We start from the raw sequence: 18,757 nt of genomic DNA, 5'->3' as shown, positions 1-18,757 counted from the left end.
AGGGAGTAAACCCCTGTCCCTTTTTGATGATTGGGTACTAGTTCTATTGCATCTTTTTGTAACAACACTTGGACTTCTATCTGTAATAGATCCATGTGTTGTTTGGACATGTGTGTTTTTGGAGGCACGTTTGGTTGTAATTGTAGGAATTCTATGCAATAGCCATGTTGGATGACGGCTAGGACCCACGAGTCCGTTGTTATTTCCTCCCAATTTTGGTAAAAATCTGTTAGTCTCCCCCCCACTGTTGTTACGTATTGGGGATTTGTGACACTGAAGTCACTGTTTGTTTTGAGGGGTCTTGGGACTTTGGAACTTCCCTCTAGTCTTAGGGAACTGTCCCCCTCTGTATTGTCCCCGAAAGCCTCCTCTCTGATACTGGCTCTGGTATGTGGGCCTGGTTTGTGAAGTTGAGGGTTCTGTGGTTTGACCCCGAAACCCCCCTCTAAATTGTATCTTCCTAAAAGTCCCTCTGCTCTGTGGGGAGTAGAGCGCGCCCATGGCCTTGGCCGTATCTGTATCTTTTTTCAACTTCGATAGCTGTGTCCACTTCCGGCCCAAACAACTGCTGTCCATTAAAAGGCATATTAAGCACAGCCTGTTGGATTTTGGACTTGAATCCTGAGGTGCGCAGCCATGCATGTCTCCGAACTGTCACTGCTGTATTTACAGTTCTTGCAGCTGTGTCTGCTGCGTCCATTGCTGAACGTATCTGGTTATTTGAGATACTTTGGCCCTCTTCTACGTCTTGTTGTGCACGTTTTTGGAATTCTTTGGGCAGATGTTCAATAAAGTGTTGCATTTCATCCCAGTGGGCTTTGTCATATCTTGACAGCAAAGCCTGTGAATTTGCAACGCGCCATTGATTGGCTGCTTGTGCTGCCACTCTTTTTCCCGCTGCATCGAACTTGCGACTTTCTTTGTCGGGTGGTGGTGCATCTCCGGAGGTGTGTGAATTTGCCCTTTTACGTGTTGCGCCAACTACTACTGAGTCCGGCGTCAGTTGCTGCGTAATGTACATAGTGTCTGTTGGTGGAGGCTTGTACTTTTTCTCCACCCTAGGAGTGATGGCCCTGCCTTTTACGGGTTCTTGAAATATTTGCTTTGCGTGTTTCCCGGTAGCATTGGAAGACTCTGGTACTGACTATGTGTGGACGACAGAGTATTAAATAAAAAGTCATCTTTGATAGGTTCAGCGTGCAGTGTCACATTGTGAAAAAAAAAAAGCAGCTGCTCTGGACACCACCTGCGTGTAAGCAGTACTGTCTTCAGGTGGTGATGGTCTTGCTGGGTAACAGTCAGGACTGTTATCTGACACAGGCGCATCATAAAGATCCCATGCATCTGGGTCATCTTGGCTCATGCTTGTGTGTGTTGGAGACTGCACCATAGGTGGGCTAGCGATTGGTGATGATTGCGGTGAGAGTTGAGGTGATGGTGGCGGAGTTACTTGTTTTGCCACCTTTGCTTGTGGGGTTTTATCCTTTTCTTGGAAAGCCAGTTTCCTTTTCATCCTTATAGGAGGGAGAGTTCTTATCTTCCCGGTCTCCTTTTGGATATGGAGCCTTCTTTGCGTATAATCTGGCTCCCCTGCTTCTAGCTCTTGGCCGAATTTATGGCTTTGCATTTGTGTGGAAAGCCCTTTCTCCTCGGTGTAGGAACTTGTTTTCGGCTCTGAAGCCGGATGTTTCGGGATCGAAACCTTTTCCACCGTCTTTTTCGGTTCCAAAGCCACTTTTTTGTGTTCCGATCTCTCGGTGCCGAGTCATCTCGGTATCTCCATGTCAAGATTGTTCTGACCCGGTGTCTTGGGGCAGAGTCTTTTCCGTGCCGGTATCTCGACCGGAGTCGGATGACTTCGACACATGTGTGCCCTTTTTCGGTGCCAATGGACAGTCACCGATTTTTTGGGTTAAGCCATGGCCTGCCGGCGGTGGCGTCCCCTGGGCTCTGATGATTTTAACCTGAGTTTTGGCCGGGGCTGTTTTACTCACGGTTTTCGGCGTCTGTTCTGTTTCGGCCTCGTCTGATTCAGCAATGGAGAAGGTTACTTCTTCCTCAAAGTCTTGGTGTCCTGACGGCGCCGACGCCATTTGAAGTCTTCTCGCTCTCTGGTCCCTCAGCGTTTTCCTCGATCGAAACGCTCGACAGGCCTCACAGGTATCCTCTTTGTGTTCGGGAGACAAACACAAATTACAGACCAAATGTTGATCTGTGCAAGGATACTTGTTGTGGCATTCGGGGCAGAAGCGGAATGGGGTCCGTTACATTAGTCTTGTAGACGCGCGTGGTCGGGCCGACCAGACCCTGATGGGGAATCGAAACCCCGAAGGGCCACCGGAGCTCTTCAAAATTCGGTGTCGATCTGTGATAACTAACCCGATACCAAACGCAAACAATACCGTCAAATTTTTCCGATATCTAACTAACTTTCCGAACCGAAACACGGAGCGAAGAGGAACACGTCCGAACCCAATGGAGGAAAGAAAACAATCTAAGATGGAGTCGACGCCTATGCGCAATGGAGCCGAAATGGGAGGAGTCCCTCGATCTCGTGACTCGAAAAGACTTCTTCAAAGAAAAACAACTTGTAACACTCTGAGCCCAACACTAGATGGCGGGATATGAACAGCATGTGTATCTGCAGCTACACATGCCATCGAACACACACACACATATATATATATATATATATATATATATATATATTAAAAAGGGTTTATTTTTACTTGTAAAATACGGTTTGTGGAAAGACATCCATTATAAAGATTATATATAGATATATTATTATATAAATACATATTTATATAAATAAATACATACACACACCTTCGAACCAATCACCCCTAAAAAATCCTTTCCCACCCCAAAATTACCTGTCCACCCACAATAACCGATAACCACTCTAAGCCCTAAAAACTTCTGTTACCACCCAAAAACCCCTACCCACCCCAAACACTAAAAATTACCTTACCACACAAAAACCCATACCCACCCTAAACCCTAAAGGTTTACCACCCAAAACCCCATGCCCACCCTAAAACTTCCCATGCCAACCCAAGAACCTAAAATGTTTCCTTACCACCCAAAAATGAATAACCACCCTAAAAACTAAAAATTCCCTTTACAAAAAAGACTATACCCACCATAAACCCTAAAAATTCCCTTGCCACCCAAAAACCCATACCCATCCTGAAACCTACATTTCCCTTACCACCCAAAAGTCCATACCCACCCTGAACAATTTCCCCTACCACCCAAAAACCCATACCCACCCTAAGCCCTAAATTTTACCTTACCACCCAAAACGCCATACCTGTAGATGACCATTTTCCTCTACAAACCTACTTGGGTCAACAGCTTCCTTTAGATAACAAATGGCTCCCTTGAACAATGCCTTGTTGTACCCTAAACTCTAAATATTCCCTTACCACCCAAAAAACTATACCCACCATAACAATCCCCTTACCACCTAAAAACCTAACCCACACTACACACTAAAAATCCCCCTAACACCCGAAACCCCATACCCATCCTAAACCCTAAAAATCCCTGACCACCCAAAAACCCATACCCTTAAGATGACCACTTTCCTCTACAGACCTACATGGGTGAACAGCTTCCTTTAAATCATAAATGGCTCTCCTGAACTCCATTGCACCCTAAATCCTAAAATACCCTTACCACCCAAAAACCCATACCTACCCTAAAACCTAAAAATGATATGAACACACACACATATCTATATATAAATGTATATATATATATTTTTTTTAAAGAGAGATGCTGATTATGAAAACGGCGCGAATTAAAAAATGCATAATTGTTGTAGAAATTGTTTTTAAAGCCTTTCATTATAAATACTTTTTTGTTATAAAGCTTTTGTTTGTAAAGGCTTCTCGTTCTTTAGCCTTCGTGATAAAGGCTGTTTCCCATCAAAGGAGACTTCCGCCTTGAGTGGTTTAATCCTAACGGTAAGGCCTCATCTCAGCTCCAAGCATCCCTATTTCACTATAATCATTTTTAACTTTCCCAGTGTCAAATGATCAACACAAGATCTTTGCATGACCAGAAAGGTCAATACAGAAACCTCAAAATCTATTGTATGGACTGGTCTTACCATTTACCCTTCCTTCTGTGTGACCCCATCTCACTCAAAAATAACTATAAATATAAATACAAATAACTATGAACCTCTAGAGACCCAAGAACATAGACCACGCAGTTTAATACATCAATATGATTGCCTCAATGGGATAGGTAAAACGCAGTATTTCTGGCTCTTCCAATCTTTTGCAGGATTGCAAGAGTAACGTAGCCTCAGCATTGAAGAAGTTGCCTAATCTTGCACAAGACTCAAATCACCTGAGAAAACTGCACATCAGCATAGCGTTTACAGGCACAGGAAATTCTAAGGGGCGATGAAAGAAACTAGGGGGAAACCTGTCCTGAAAACCTGCCCTTTTAAATCAAGAGAGGAAAACTTACAAGTCAAAAGTTTACGTTATAGTCTCATCTTCTAACAGAAACCACGAGATGGCCAATAAGCTTCCAGATTAGCTCTTCAACATATTACAGGGACAAATCATTGAAAATATGCATGTCTATATTAATTAACATGTAAGGAATTTTCCGATTATTTCTCACAAAACCTATAACATTAGGAGCAAAACCAATATCCTCTTGACATCTAACACAGAATTTCAGCAAAAGGCTATGTCCACAAATGGTGAGCTTCCAAACTCATAACCATTCATACCTTAAAAACAAATGCTTAAATTAGAGGACCATTTTCCTCTGCACGAATGAACAGCTTCCTTTAGATCATGAATGGCTCCCTTGAACAAGGCTTAGTTGCATATTCTCCTCTAAACAAAGGACATATTTGACTTGAAGTCAGATGCTGAATCCAAAGAAAACTGAGTACTGCACACCAACAGCCAGCCTCTTAGAACTGGCGAATCTACCTGCAAGGCATTCTGTGATTTAACTAAAGTGCCATTGCACATAAGCTATGCCTGACTGACGAGCCCTAAAAAAAAAAAAAAAGGCTGAAACCAGTGTGGAGTTGGTTGTGCTCCTGTTAAAAGGGGACCTGACCTGGCAGTTCGAGCTGAACTGTTCCTCTTGCAGCAGGACCAAGTGTGATTGTGCTAGGACCTGTGCTGTCCGAGATGGGATAGTGGGCAAAACCACTCACTTTTTTGTTTTTCTCCATGACTCAACTACGGACATCACATGTTGGGTCTCTTCCAATTAGATTTCAGATTATTAGAATACTGCTCAAACTCCAGTGATTACACAGTTGGAATGTGGGAATGCTTCAAAGCATTTTCCGAGCACAGGCTTGACCTCAAAGCCATTCTGCATTCTTGCCAGACCGAAAATGGCTACCCCTAGAAGCAACAAGATTTTTTTTTTAAAAAGCCCGTGTCACATACATAGCTCTGTCCCTCCTAAACAGTTTACAAACAAAATCAAGAGGTTTGGAAGATACAGAACATCCAGAAGCAATCGCTTCTTCAAGCAGAAATGCAGTTGTTTTGGGGGGAAAAGCACACTGAAGCGTTCCTTGACTGGTAAGGAGGCAAATATATGGAATTCTCTGCCTGTCGGTATCTAACTTCGTATCAATCTGAGGGAATTCAAAGGTGAACTAAAGAATCGCGATTTACCCGTGTGCTCCTGTTTTGACTTAAGCTTCAGACAGTTTTTCAACCACAGAGGATGGCAGACCCACTATAAAAGGGTCTCACCTAAAACGTGTGTTGGTGATGACCCTTGCTGAGAGCTTACACTGGCTGGCCGCTTATACTCTCACTGACCTTTATAATTATTGTCCCCCGCCATTCACACCTGCATATTTTAAACGGTTCTGCTACATAACTATTACCATGTTTAGTACAAGCTGTTCGCCTTTTCGTCCGTTTCCTGTTTTACTATAGGCTGTTTGCGTTATTTGGGGGGGTTCCTTGGTATTTATTTCCAGTTGGAAAGCGCCCCACCATCCCGGATTAGGTTTAGAATGCGCTACAAAAAAACAACAAAACCACCAAGTAAAATATATAATAACAAACAACGCTGTTTTTGGACGGTACTATTTGATTTAATTTAACGTTTGGAACAAGTAGGCTGGCAGAACCTCTTCTAGTACATTTGTATAAGCCATGGCACCCCACGCTACCAGCGCATGCCCTAGGTAAATTTTAAATAAACTAGTACATAAAGAAATAAAAGAAGCAATAACTCAAAGTGAGCAGATTGCGTCGTTATTAAATGTGACAAGGTCGGTTTAATTCCCAGCGAAGAGAAGGATGAAAGGATTGCTTCACTTTGCCATTTCAGAAATAGTTTCCCTCCTGCTCCTCTATCGTTGCTTCTCATGTGCCTTTTGCATGTGGAAATATGTCCCTTTGTTCAACTAGCATTTATTTTTTCTATCTACCGATTTCGTGCCAAGCGTGTGTTCAGATAATATGGCCAACTATAAAATGAGAAGCCTTTTGTTCTCTTTCCGCCGGTTTATTTCGGTAAAACATTGTGCCTTACCTGGTCTGTTCTGTGAAGGAGCAAAACTCGACCCGGAACTGGAGCTGGAACTGGCAGGACTGGGCTGGTTAGACTGAAAAGAAAAAAGAAGAGTATTAAACGCTACCGACAACCATGGAAAGTGTTCACCGGATATGGTACATGTGCCTCATACATTCAAGGTGCGACAACAGTGACATTTCATTTGTCTGAAGGGCAAGACTTGAAGCAGAGATGCATTCAATACTTTGATCATCAAACGAGAACAAACATTATATGTCAATTTGACAAAATTGAATTTCTTCAGCTGTTTTTTACTCTGTCAACGCTGATGCTGCCATTAAGGCCACTTGAGATTAAAGAAAGCTTCTCACTCTTTTTAGCAAAATCAGCCCAGTTAACATTCTACAGCAGCAACCTTTCCACTCCTGTTATGATACACCCTTTACACACTGACACTGAGTAATGCTAGAAAGTAATGAACGATTATATTTGACATGTGTTCCAATGATTTACTTTGTATCGTCTTTCTATTCTAAAATAATAACATTTTTTGACAAAAAAACTTCCAACACAAACTTAACGAGTTTAATTTGACTGATTTCCCTACTCTGATTTTCCTATCTGCAGAACCAGTGATCACTAAGCACATCACTATATCCTGCTACACCTAGCTAACACACTACGATGTCCATTTGGCTGCATATAATCTCCAGTGAATACAAACGTATAATAAATTAAGGAAATGCAGCTAAAATATCAACAAAGGCCACTAACAAAAATGCTTGAGGCTGGAGTGGTATGCAACATAGCGGGTCTCTTAAAGAGACCGTCTGCCAAATTTAGTATGTAACACAACATTCTAAGGCAGCATGTCTGTACAGAGCAACACGCTGAACTATTAAAGGCCCTGTACAATAACAAGGCAAGAACAGATTATTGGAATATAAAAGGTTAACCTTCATGTGCTCTTTCTATGAGAGAGATCCACAATACCCAGCCAGACAAGAGAAAAAACATGGAACAGACGAAAAAAAATACAAACTAATATGAGCCGTCTAGATCTTTTCAGTGAGAGACTGGTGTAGACACACATTCGGAAAACAACTTCCGAGTAATGGATGCCCCCTGCGCACCTATTCCACTAGCCTCCACATGGTGTCTTTGTTTAATCCCCAGAGAGTCCGCTAAATCCGACTGCCAGACAGGATAATTAGGCAATTCGCCTGGCACCAAAAATACACCATTCTCCACTTTGGCAGAAAATGCTAATTACACCAAGTTCCTTGCATTTAGGTGTTCCTTGGAGATTTCGTAATGCTCAGGCAAGCCCACCTCAACTGTGCAGGGTAATGTTCAGGTTCGGCATTCAGATTCAGCTAAAATGTGCAACAGAGACAAAAAAAAAACTAGCAAGGCCCTTCCATGACTACTGTACCCTGCCTGTACTGACACACTAGATCTTTCTCAGAATCCACCAGTTTTTTCAAGTGCAACACTTAAGTTGTCTCCTGCCTGCAAATGCCCTAGACACATGGCTTCAGATTTAGGGTCTTTTGGTTGACAACCTAATTTATTCTGAGATTTGTGCTTGCTCTCGATCGGCTTACACTGGACCAACTGGACTGGACATTTGAGGACCATGACCTGTAACAGAAAAGGTGAGAACAGGATACACGGTGCGCTGAGGATATTAAGCAAGGTGATAACCAAATCTGTGGTGTGACGCTTCACTGGAAGCACACAATGAGCTGTGTGAATCCTCACCTCCTGTCCCTGTGGATGGAACCCATCCACGCTGAAGTTAGACCACCTTATGGTACCATTCAACTAAACACCACACACACATCAAATAAGAACATGCACATACATCCAAGGGGATTTATGGACTGACCTTTCAGGCATATTCATCAGGTTTTCTAATGTACAGGAAAATAAAATCAGCCTTGAGTTGGACACTTAAAAGATACCAAGTCAGAAATCCCAGGCAGAGATTGGAGGAGGCGTTAAATATATGTTCCCATTGGTATAAAGCTATTAAAATCCCTTAAGGAAGGTTTACATGTCCCCTTGTAAGGTGGAGACATGTATGGGGGAGAAAGTACAGGCTGGAGGGAGAGAGGGTGATCTCTTGCCTTCCACATTACATGAGCCCTTTCTGACAGGCAACAGAGCATACATCTGCTCAGCCGCCTCAAAATAGTTCAATAGCTTGTACATGGCTATGGCCCCGAAGACAGTGTAGGGCGCAGGCAAGTATCGCCATAAAAAAACAGGCTGTGAACCTACATTAGTCAGAGCACACTGAGGAGGGGCATTATTTCTTACATAACATACCTCCAGGCAGGAGCTAGCAGTGGGTATGCTCTATAGAACTTATGCATGAAGTTCTGCAAAATATGCTCCATTCTGCAGATGTAGGTTACTATGAGACATTCACTATAAATAGTGAATTACAACTATCGTTTTGCAGTGACTTTCTACAAGGTGGGTGAGGAGTGATGGGTCAGCTGTAAAAGACATAAATGCCTCTTCGCAGGAAAAATAGTAATGTGGAAAAAAGTTAAATAATGAAATCCAAAAGAAGAAAGCTGCTTACTGCATGTAATGCCTGGTAACAGAACATGACGAGCCAGGGAAAAAAATGCAGCAGTGATATATACAGTACCAAAGTGGAGTATATGCTAACATAACCATTCATAAACAATTAACACCAGCCTCCCTACCAACTGTGCAAACCCCCCCCCCCGACCTTACGTGCCCCCATATCCTATCTTCTTACCCCAAAGAACTGTTGTTGGCCCTACCACATAGACATTCATGAGCCCTACTGGCCAGAGTCATTAAGACTAGCATCAGCAAACAGTTTCCTTTCCTAAAGAAAACAAGCAATGCCAAAGCCAATAGGGGTGACACTCACTAGAGCAGTAGCAAAAATGATAGAAAATGTCTTCTGCAGTGCAAATAAATTAAAAACAAGCATTTGCAATGCAATAGGTTTCGCATTTGCTTGCGTTAGAGCATAGGCCTTGTAAATTCACAACTGGACTTATCTTGCCACATGGCCAACCCTGCCTCATAACTTTGCCTTTTCCTGCCACACAATTCCAATTGTCCTGCCTGCATATAACTAAAGCAGTTCCATTTACCATCTGCCTTTATTTGCAGCCAAAAATGAAAATGTTGCCATTTAGTACCCTAATTTAAATCTACCATGCTAATTCCAATAGAATACCACTTTCACCACCCCACCATCAGAGTTGCTGGTTGGTTAACACAATCCCCCCAAAAAGACACAAGACAGCCACGGAGGGGTAACAAGATAAACTAGAAGGGTCACCCAAACACATCAAGAGTTCAAACAGTCGTAGTGTAATAAGAATGTTACATTGGTCCGAATCACGGTCATAATTGCAATAAGGAGAGATTAATAAACCTATACAATTATTAAGTAAACCAATAAAAAAGTTTATCAGAAATAAACTTTTAAAATTAAGACTGTAATGCTCAGAATAGCTTCTAGAGAACACCACAATGACATAGCATCATGTAACCATATAGTTAGCCCCTAGAACACAACCACATTAAAAAGAAAATGTCAGAAAGTAATGCACTGTAACCATACATTTAGCCACTGGAGGGAATAGCACATCTTTCGGGCTAGCAGGCCAACTGCAATAAAATTACAAACAGGTCTTTAAAACACAAACTATTCCCAGCTATAAAACAAATGTTACAACTATAAGAGCGCTTAAAAGACACTGAATGGAGGAAGGAGTTATTTTGGGGTTCCCAGTAACCTAGTGTGGGGACCCAGAGCTGATCTGGACAGAAAGGGCACGTCGTTGTGAATGTTTTGAAGGTGGTCCCATTGTCCTAGGACCATCACAGTTATGAGCAAAATGTTTTGTAAAAAGTAATGCCCTGCAAAGGTGAATTTCTGTGCCGCGAATATTGTACTATGTTGATATGTTGACTGTAATACTTAGAACAGCCCATAGAGGAAACCACAATGAAAATAGCATTTGAAAGCAACATGGTCATGGTACCATATCTTTAGCCCCTAGAGGTCATAACCACACGAAAAGAAAATGGCAGAAAGTAATGCTTTGTAACCACATTTAGCCCCTAGAGGACGTAGTGCCTGAACCATTTTCTGAGCGTATAGGCCTTCTGCAATGATGTTACAAACACGGCCCTTAAAATACAAACAACTCCCAGCTGTAAAATACATGTTCCAGCCATGAGAGAGCTTAAACAGACAGAATGGTAGGAGGGGTTATTATTTGCGCTTCCCATTAACACAGTGTGGGAACCCAGATATGATTTAGACAGAAAGAGCAGGTTGATGTGAACGTTTTGTTGGTGGTCCCATTGTCCTAGGACCAACACAGGTTGAGTTATGAGCAAAGCATTATGGGGCGAGTTTCCCCAAGTGTTGTGAATTTTGTAGTATCAGCTTTCCCCTTGTTGTGTTGGGAGAGCCGCTTTGAGGATTTCTGTTTTTTTTTATGTAAAGCACTTATCAATTACAAGTGTTTTTGTGAAAGCTATGGAGCATGAAGGGGAGAGCCAAAAGAAATGACTGATTAGGTAAGAAACGACAGTGACCAGCGCTTCAGTACCGCCAATGGAGTTCTTGCTGTTCTGTGCTTTGAGTGCTATGGCTGCCGTGGAGAACGAAGGGAAGAGACAAAAGAAAAAAATTGTTCGCCCACGCTGAAGTGTATCAGCAATTGTACAATAATCCATGTAACAGAGTCAGTCTGCCAGGTGGTGGTAAAACCACCCCAAGGGGGGACAAACGTAAAGCATTCACCAATGACATCAAGGGATTTTTGAAAGGTAAGCCTACGAAGGAGTGAAAGTGATGGGCGTGAGATGGGTGTGATTAAAGCCCACAAAATACTTAAAACAGGTCGAAAAGTGCTTCAGCGCTTGACCTAAAAAGAACTGCTTTGTGTGTACAATGCATATTGAGATGAAGGATTAAGAGAGATGGCTCAGAATGTAACTTTCAGATATTGAAAATAAAGGTTTCTTGTTTATTCCAATGAAAATGTTAGTATACATCAAAATAACCAAATGGAAAACGGTGAGACAAAAGTACGCCTGTAGGCTGATACAAGATAGGATTGCTGATGTCTCTTGACTGAAGGCTCCTGATCCCAAGTAAGCAGCTGCAGTAGGAAGAACCAAAGCCTCTTAGAGGAAGTACTGATTGCATAAGCTCTCATTGAGAGCCACTATCTTGAAAACCAGATTCTAAATCTAGTTCTTCACTACAATGAAGTTGCAACAGTAGGAAACAAAAGTTGTTGCACTGTCACAAAAGGATTTCAGGCTTCTACGACAGTGCTCTCTTTGAGCCTATCAGTGCAGCACTCTCTCTGCCCTTATGCAGAGAGTACAGATTTGGGAGGAGAGTGAAGGGAAGGGAAGCATGGTGGGTGGTAAGAGTGAGTCAAGAGGCTTGGTAGCAGGAGGCCAGGGATTTTATTTTCTTGCGTATTTGGGAGAGGGAGGAGTGGCCATGTCAAGTATGGATCCTTATTTACTCCTCTACCCCTCTGTAGCAGCTGACAGCAGGGGCAGATCATTTTGGGGGCCATACATACCAAATTATAGGTGGGTAAAAAGTTAGTATATCTGGGACGTTTTTTCACTGAGAGCTCCTGAAGGACAAAGACAACTCAAGCTGCACTCTAGTTGTCTATTTTATGTCTCTCATATTCTGTGTTTTCGTGATTAATGTCCAAAGCTCCGCTACATGTCCAACCTAGAAGTTCTTAATGGAACTTGCAGGAGTAGGCTGGACAGACGTTAGCTGGACAGCTGCAGGAGTAGGATGGATAGATTTACAGCAGTTCAAGTGATTTTTGACGGTCCGTGTCCTTAATGGGTGCCACTAAATTTCTGTTTCTGTGATCTGATTTATCGTCTTCACTTCTGTGGAGCTGGGTACTATAACATCCTTTGTAAACATATATATCTTTGGCAATTAGAAGACTACAAAAATAACTTTTTTCTCTATGATATACCCATTTGTAATTTGTAAGTCTGTTCGTTTATTTGCGTTTTCCCCACACCTTAGATGTTCCATTACATTTTGCTTTATCTTGAGTTATTATGGAACTTCTTTCCTTTATTGAAGTCTATATTAGGCATGTGTATTTTTCCTATAAATATACTTTGGCTCTATGTACAACTACTTCCCTTTGGTATTGGTCAAGTGGCCCAAGGGTGAGGAACTGGCATTTTACTAAAGCATTAACTACCTGTTTTTTCACTTCAATTTGGTGAATTCTATCACAGCATATCAATTCCCCTTTAAATTATTTCCATGAACAAGTTCCACATCAAGTAATTTATGAAAGTGCGTCTTCCAAGTTGTAAACCCCATTGGCCAGAGGCTAAATGACTGGCCATTCTTCTGATGTCAGAGCCCCCAACCACAATTACCTATGATTTCACATAATAAATGTCTACAATTCTTCCATGTAGGTGGTTCCTTCTTCCTACAAAGTTGTTCCCTTAAGGATGTGTCACAGGGGAACTACAATTGGCAAAGTGGACTAAGTACTGGTTAACGTCTTCCCCCACCTCCAGTTTCTCACTCTGGCAAAGCCTAGCCCACTTCAGCTTTCTTAAACCACTTTGCTCCTTTATCACATTATGACCGCTTAGTTCTCAAAGAGGGCAGGCAGAAGGGCGAGCTGAGGGGGACATTACCTCACCAGCTAGTGGTGTGATCTGGATTACCTCAGAGTCCTGTACACCAGTGCTGTTCACCTGCGCTCTAGAAGTAGTATTTAGCCTGAAAGATACTGAGAAGCACTTCCAAGCATTCTCCAAATCGAGGCTACTCTGTGGATGATAGACACAAATACAGACGGTTGTGTATCCAGCGATACAGAGCACTGGGTTGCACCAGCAAGCACATGGCGAGCACTTCAAAACTAAACTGACTGGTTATTAAGCACTGCATTTACCATAATGCATCCGGGATAAAAACTGCAATGGTACGCCAGAACGTGTGTGATTGAATGTCTCTGATGAGTGCTGGTTTGGGGTGGGCAGTGGTTGGGAGAAGGTAAAACTGTGCCACCAATGGATTTGATGCGGACTGCCTGCAAGATTAATACTCAGCACACACAGCTGAGACTTATGCACCGGCTATAAAACAGGAGCCTTGAGATACAGTTCTTGACAGGCAGATATTTATCCAGTTCAACTCGACTCATTAGTTGAGTAAAATGGCTGACTGAATTATCAAATACTGTGGACGATTTCTTTGTACACCACTACCTGCTAGTGGGCCTGGGGAAACAAAGTTATATGGTTACCCGCTCCATACACCTGCTGTTCCGCTCATGGGACAGAAACTGTTTTCTGTTTCTGATGAGATCCATGTGATCTTGGATCAAAGGTGCTTTTACTGAGTTGAGAAATATTTTAATCGAGATTATTAGTAAAGCTACTTCAATTATAAAATGAGCTTCAGTATCCGTTTACACAGTTATGAACAACACTGTCTTTTCCTGTCATTGCTACTCACACCAAATACAATTAATTATATCCATAGTTGTATATGGTGCAGATTTAAATTCTACTAGTAAACAGGTGTTGTGGTGCGTATTTACGATTATTTACTGAAAAATATTTTTGTCCTTCCCTTTTTTTGAGCAAATAGTGGAGCAAGGAAAATTAATTTTCTGTTCCCTGCCTTAGTAGTGACATGTAGTAGCAAAGGCTTCAGGTTATATTACAAAAAAATAGAAAGCCATTATCTGTTATTTGCAGATAAAGGATGGAAAAGTACATAAATGGATTTGTGCTGGGACGAGAATGTCACCAGGCTGTCCTACCCACCTTTTCAGAGAGGAAGTTATTGCTGATACCAGCATTACTATGAAAAAAATCAAACACTAACACTGTCAAAGCCAATACGTCACGGCTCTAAAAGGCTGAGCTACTGGCTTTGCCAATAGTTTTTTGGCTTCCCTTTCCATGCACCCGCAGCTGGCAATCTTGGATAAGCGTTTCTATTAAAGAAAACCCTTTCCAAGTTTGCAGTGATGTGCATGCAGGCATCATGACAGAAGGTGGTAGTTTTTGGATTGTGCCTAGGCAGTGCGCAAGCACTGTCTCTCTCTCGACATGTTGTAATCTACATCTGTGGTCTCTAACCACACCCATCACTTTAATTCATTCCTTGGCATGCCTTTCAAAATTCCCTTGATTTCGTGGGAAAATTCATCAAGTTTGTCCAGCCTTGAGGCTGCTTTGTTACCGTCTTGAAGACTGACCCTGTTACATGGACAATTGCACGATCGGCCATGTAGCTTAGTGTGGCACATTTTTTTTTTTTATTTTGTTTCACTGCTTCGCGCTGCATGGCCGTATATTGTTTCTTCCTATTCCTTGTTTTGGGCATGCTGCTGTTTCGTTGTGGTGTATGAGCGCTTTAGATGAGGACATGAAGTTTCATATAGCGCTAACTCGATCAAAAGGGGGCTTTACATAGCTACGCATATAGCACAGACTCAATAGGTAGAGTGCTTTACATCACTACATGAAATTACATATAGTGCAACCTTATACTTATTTTTATTTTCAAACAACATAATCTTGTCTCCCCTCCCTCATAACCTGAATGCACAGCATAAAACTTATCAAAACGGGCACCATGCTTCATTTTACGGCACAGCGCCTGAAACCTACTGGGGATGTGCTGAATTGAACATTGCAGGGTGCAGTTCCTTATGCAGCGAAGAGGTCCCAAGGGACACCTAGGGACAGCCTGTGGTACTGCACCCCTTCCCTGCTTCGTGCACATTACAACAGCAAATGTTGCAGGCTTTTTGAAGCCAGCATATTACAAGTATAAACATTTTAACGTAACCATGTTGTTCCTGCTTTACTTATCTTGAATTCTCTATCAGTGTGTGCTTTATCTAGGAAGTTAAAAAAAATAAAATAATAAACAACATGAGGATGTGAGGTTTCATATAGCGCAAAATCCATCAGAACAGAGCTTTACGTCACTACATGAAGCTTCATATAGCGCAACCTTAATTCCCCCCCCCCCCCAAAACACCATATTACTCTTGTATACCCTCCCTCATAACTTGAAAGCACAGCATAAAACTTTCCACAATACAGGCACTGCGCTTCAATTTTCAGTACAGCGCCCGAAAGTCATTGAGGATGTGTTTAATTCAAGATTGCAAGGTGCTATGGATTAAGTGACCAAAAGAGGTCCCAAGGGTCCCCTAGCGATAACATGTGGTACTGCACCCTTTCCCTGCTTCGTGCACATTAGAACAGTAAATTCTGCAGGTTTTTTTCAGCCAGCCTAAGTGTAAAAGTGTTCACCTAACCATGTTCTTCCTGATTACACTTCACATGCTTTACCTAAATCTTGTTTTTTTGGTCCATGCTATCCAGAGCGTTTCCACTGTAATTAACACTCTACGTCAACAGAAATTTCAAATGAGGCATAGTGCCTAAGCTGCTTCCTTTGTAACTGGGAAGCAAGGTTCGAGGATTGGCATTGGTTCACCATCTTGTGATTCTGGGCAAATCACTCAATCTCCCTTATGCCCCCCCCCCCAAAAAAATGAATCTGCATTTGTTGAATATAGTTGGTGCTCCCGTAAAGGGACTTGATGCCTGCTGGTCGAGTCTGCGCTATATAAAACTGCAAAGTAACTGCATTGATTTTGGAGAGGATTTTAAGCCATAAGTCGTCCAGCACCAAGAATTCGCATAGACGTCGAGCTTGAAGTCACTTTAAAATGTATATCCTGTCATCCTTTGTGGCATTGAAAGGTGCTTTCTGTCAGATATGGTGTGGTGTCTGTCGGATTTCACCAGGAATTTTTACACAGGCAAAAACGCATCCACACTCTCCCTCTCTCTGTTTGGAAAGACTTCAAAAATGTTGGTCATTTCACAAAGTAATGTCCTTTAGGTCACTTACTACACCTAAAATTTGCATTCCTCTCTTTGCACTGCCCCTCAAGCCCCTCTCATGCGCCCTGCTTACCATAATGGTATGTTTCAGCCACTGAAAGCATGGGATGAAAAAGTGTGTTTACACAGATTAGCGCCTGTCACGCTGATTAACAGCAACCCCTCCAGTTCCGACTTCTCAGTAACAGCAACGAAATGGCAGCCATCATGACTCAATTTTGCCCCATGTAAAGCTCCATGTCTGTCGTAAACTCTTTAGCAAACGCTACTTCTGCAATCACATTTATCATACTTTTGCCCTAGTTCTCTCCTGGGCCATCTTAAGAATGCAGGGGGCCCTGAGCCAAATGTATTTTGGGGGCCCCTGTTTTAACAGATTTGAATTTATGATCCAGTTCCAGCTCTTTCTCGCCCTCTTTGGCCGGGTCACTGACAATGCACAGGCAAACCCATCCAAATTCCTAATGTGTTCACATCTAATATTCAGGTATACTGATATGTGTTTTCAATACTTGTAACACAGCTGCTCACTAAATTCACTGCAAATAACCTCCATCCCCCCCCCCCAATTTCTCATATGCGAGATCCTGGTTTGGTCTTAACCTTTTTTTATGGATGCTGCATGAAACAAACATTGCTCTGAAAAGGTCAGTAACAGTCCCTCACACATCACCCACATTAAAAATAAATTACAAGAAATCTGTACTAAAAACAATCTTGAAAAATTTCCAGGTCATCAGGGCAAGACTTCAGTAAATGGAAGTGCTTTAGTTATATGCAGGGCCAATGGAATTATGTGGCAGAGATGACCAAATTATGCTGCAGGGTTGACCAATTTATGTGGCAACAAAAGTGTAGTTATGCACTTACAACACCAATAGCTATAACTTAAGCAAACGCAAGACCTATTGCATTGCAAATGCTTATTCATTAAGTGGAGCACTCAATACAAAAAAAGAAAATCCCTCAATTCAGAAGTGAAAGTATACAATGAATCCAATGAGAATACCAAGACCAAAATACTAATGGGTGGTACCTATACAAGCACAGGAAAGTAAGCTATCAAATCAAGCACAGACTTGACAGCAACACCATCGTAACTACGAGCAAGGGACTTACCCAAAGCCCATTTCAAGTATATGTTCAGTATTGTAAACAGGTCTGTCAACACTCAGCTTGAGCTGAATTTACTAAAAACCTAAAAAGCTAACCAAATGTTGGGTTGTCGATTTCGTAGCACACACTTTCCTAACTCGGGTTTTATTGGAGGAGCCTAAATCAGCTCAGAAGACAAACTATGCAAGAAGACATACTAAGCCTCTAAGAGATGTCAAATTCACTCCAGCAAGTGATCACTACCCACAGACACTTGACATTTGGTAATTACGGTCCTCCAGGTTATGAATCAGTGCATACTTATGTATTTACACTTACTGGGTCCAAGCACTTGTCTTCACAACAAGACCACGATCCCGACCAACAGGAACGAAAATGACGGGATAATAAAGGAAAAAATGTGAAGCTTTGAAGAAGTTTGAGATTTGGATTTAAAATGCATTTCATGAAGGTCGGTCATTAACAGAATCCAAACTACCAAGAGGTGAAGAGAGGTTAAAGGGTAATGAAAAGGGAATTCAAGATATCGAAATTATACAAAACTAACGTTTTTATGTTAAGTTGTACAGCAATCACACAGTGGTAAGTCAATTTCAGAGCCCTGCAGAAGAAGAAAGGCTGATAATATAAGGGTGCGAAAGGTTACAGAATGCAAGCTGCATCAAGATTCAGAATAGGACAATCTTAACTGCTTCTTCTGAAGAAGAGGCTTGTGCAGCATGCTGGGCCTCAGAGAGCCCCAGAGTGGACGAGGCTTGGAATACAGATATTTTCACTAAGATATAATTGCCCTTTGGTTGATACCTAGTAGGTTTTAGATAGCTGATATTATCAGCAGGTGAAGTGTTTTATGCGAAGCCAAAGACCGCTTTGTGTGTTAAGCATTTTGACTTCACTGCATCCTTTCAATGTAGAAGAAGGGATGTGGTTTTAACACTTGACACCAAATACGGGACAGACTGTGTGAATCTGGGACCAATGCAGTTTAAGTGTAGTGAAAAGGTGTCTCTAAAGCACAGCTGAGGCACTAGCCTATTGTGCGTAAGTGGGTTAGCCTGTGAGGAGTAGGACTCTCTCCAACAGTGTTATAGTTATGGCCGAGCTGGAAGCCTTACTCAAAAGACAGTAATAAGAA

At 42.1% G+C, this 18,757-nt stretch overlaps 1 protein-coding gene across 4 annotated transcripts in view; it reads right to left on the bottom strand.

Moving 5' to 3' along the window:
* Nucleotides 1-18,757, bottom strand: part of MLLT3 (MLLT3 super elongation complex subunit) — a 487,733-nt gene that overhangs the window by 32,916 nt on the left and 436,060 nt on the right. For all 4 annotated transcript variants that reach the window (XM_069239133.1, XM_069239116.1, XM_069239126.1 and 1 more), the window contains one exon: nt 6,550-6,622. In XM_069239133.1, coding sequence (XP_069095234.1) covers nt 6,550-6,622 — 73 coding nt within the window. The remainder of the gene's footprint in view (nt 1-6,549; nt 6,623-18,757) is intronic.

The sequence above is a fragment of the Pleurodeles waltl genome, chromosome 1_2, assembly GCF_031143425.1.
Source record: "Pleurodeles waltl isolate 20211129_DDA chromosome 1_2, aPleWal1.hap1.20221129, whole genome shotgun sequence".
Lineage (NCBI taxonomy): Eukaryota > Metazoa > Chordata > Amphibia > Caudata > Salamandridae > Pleurodeles > Pleurodeles waltl.
The sequence above is the reverse complement of the archived record's forward strand: the minus strand, read 5'-3'. Positions and strand labels throughout refer to the sequence as shown.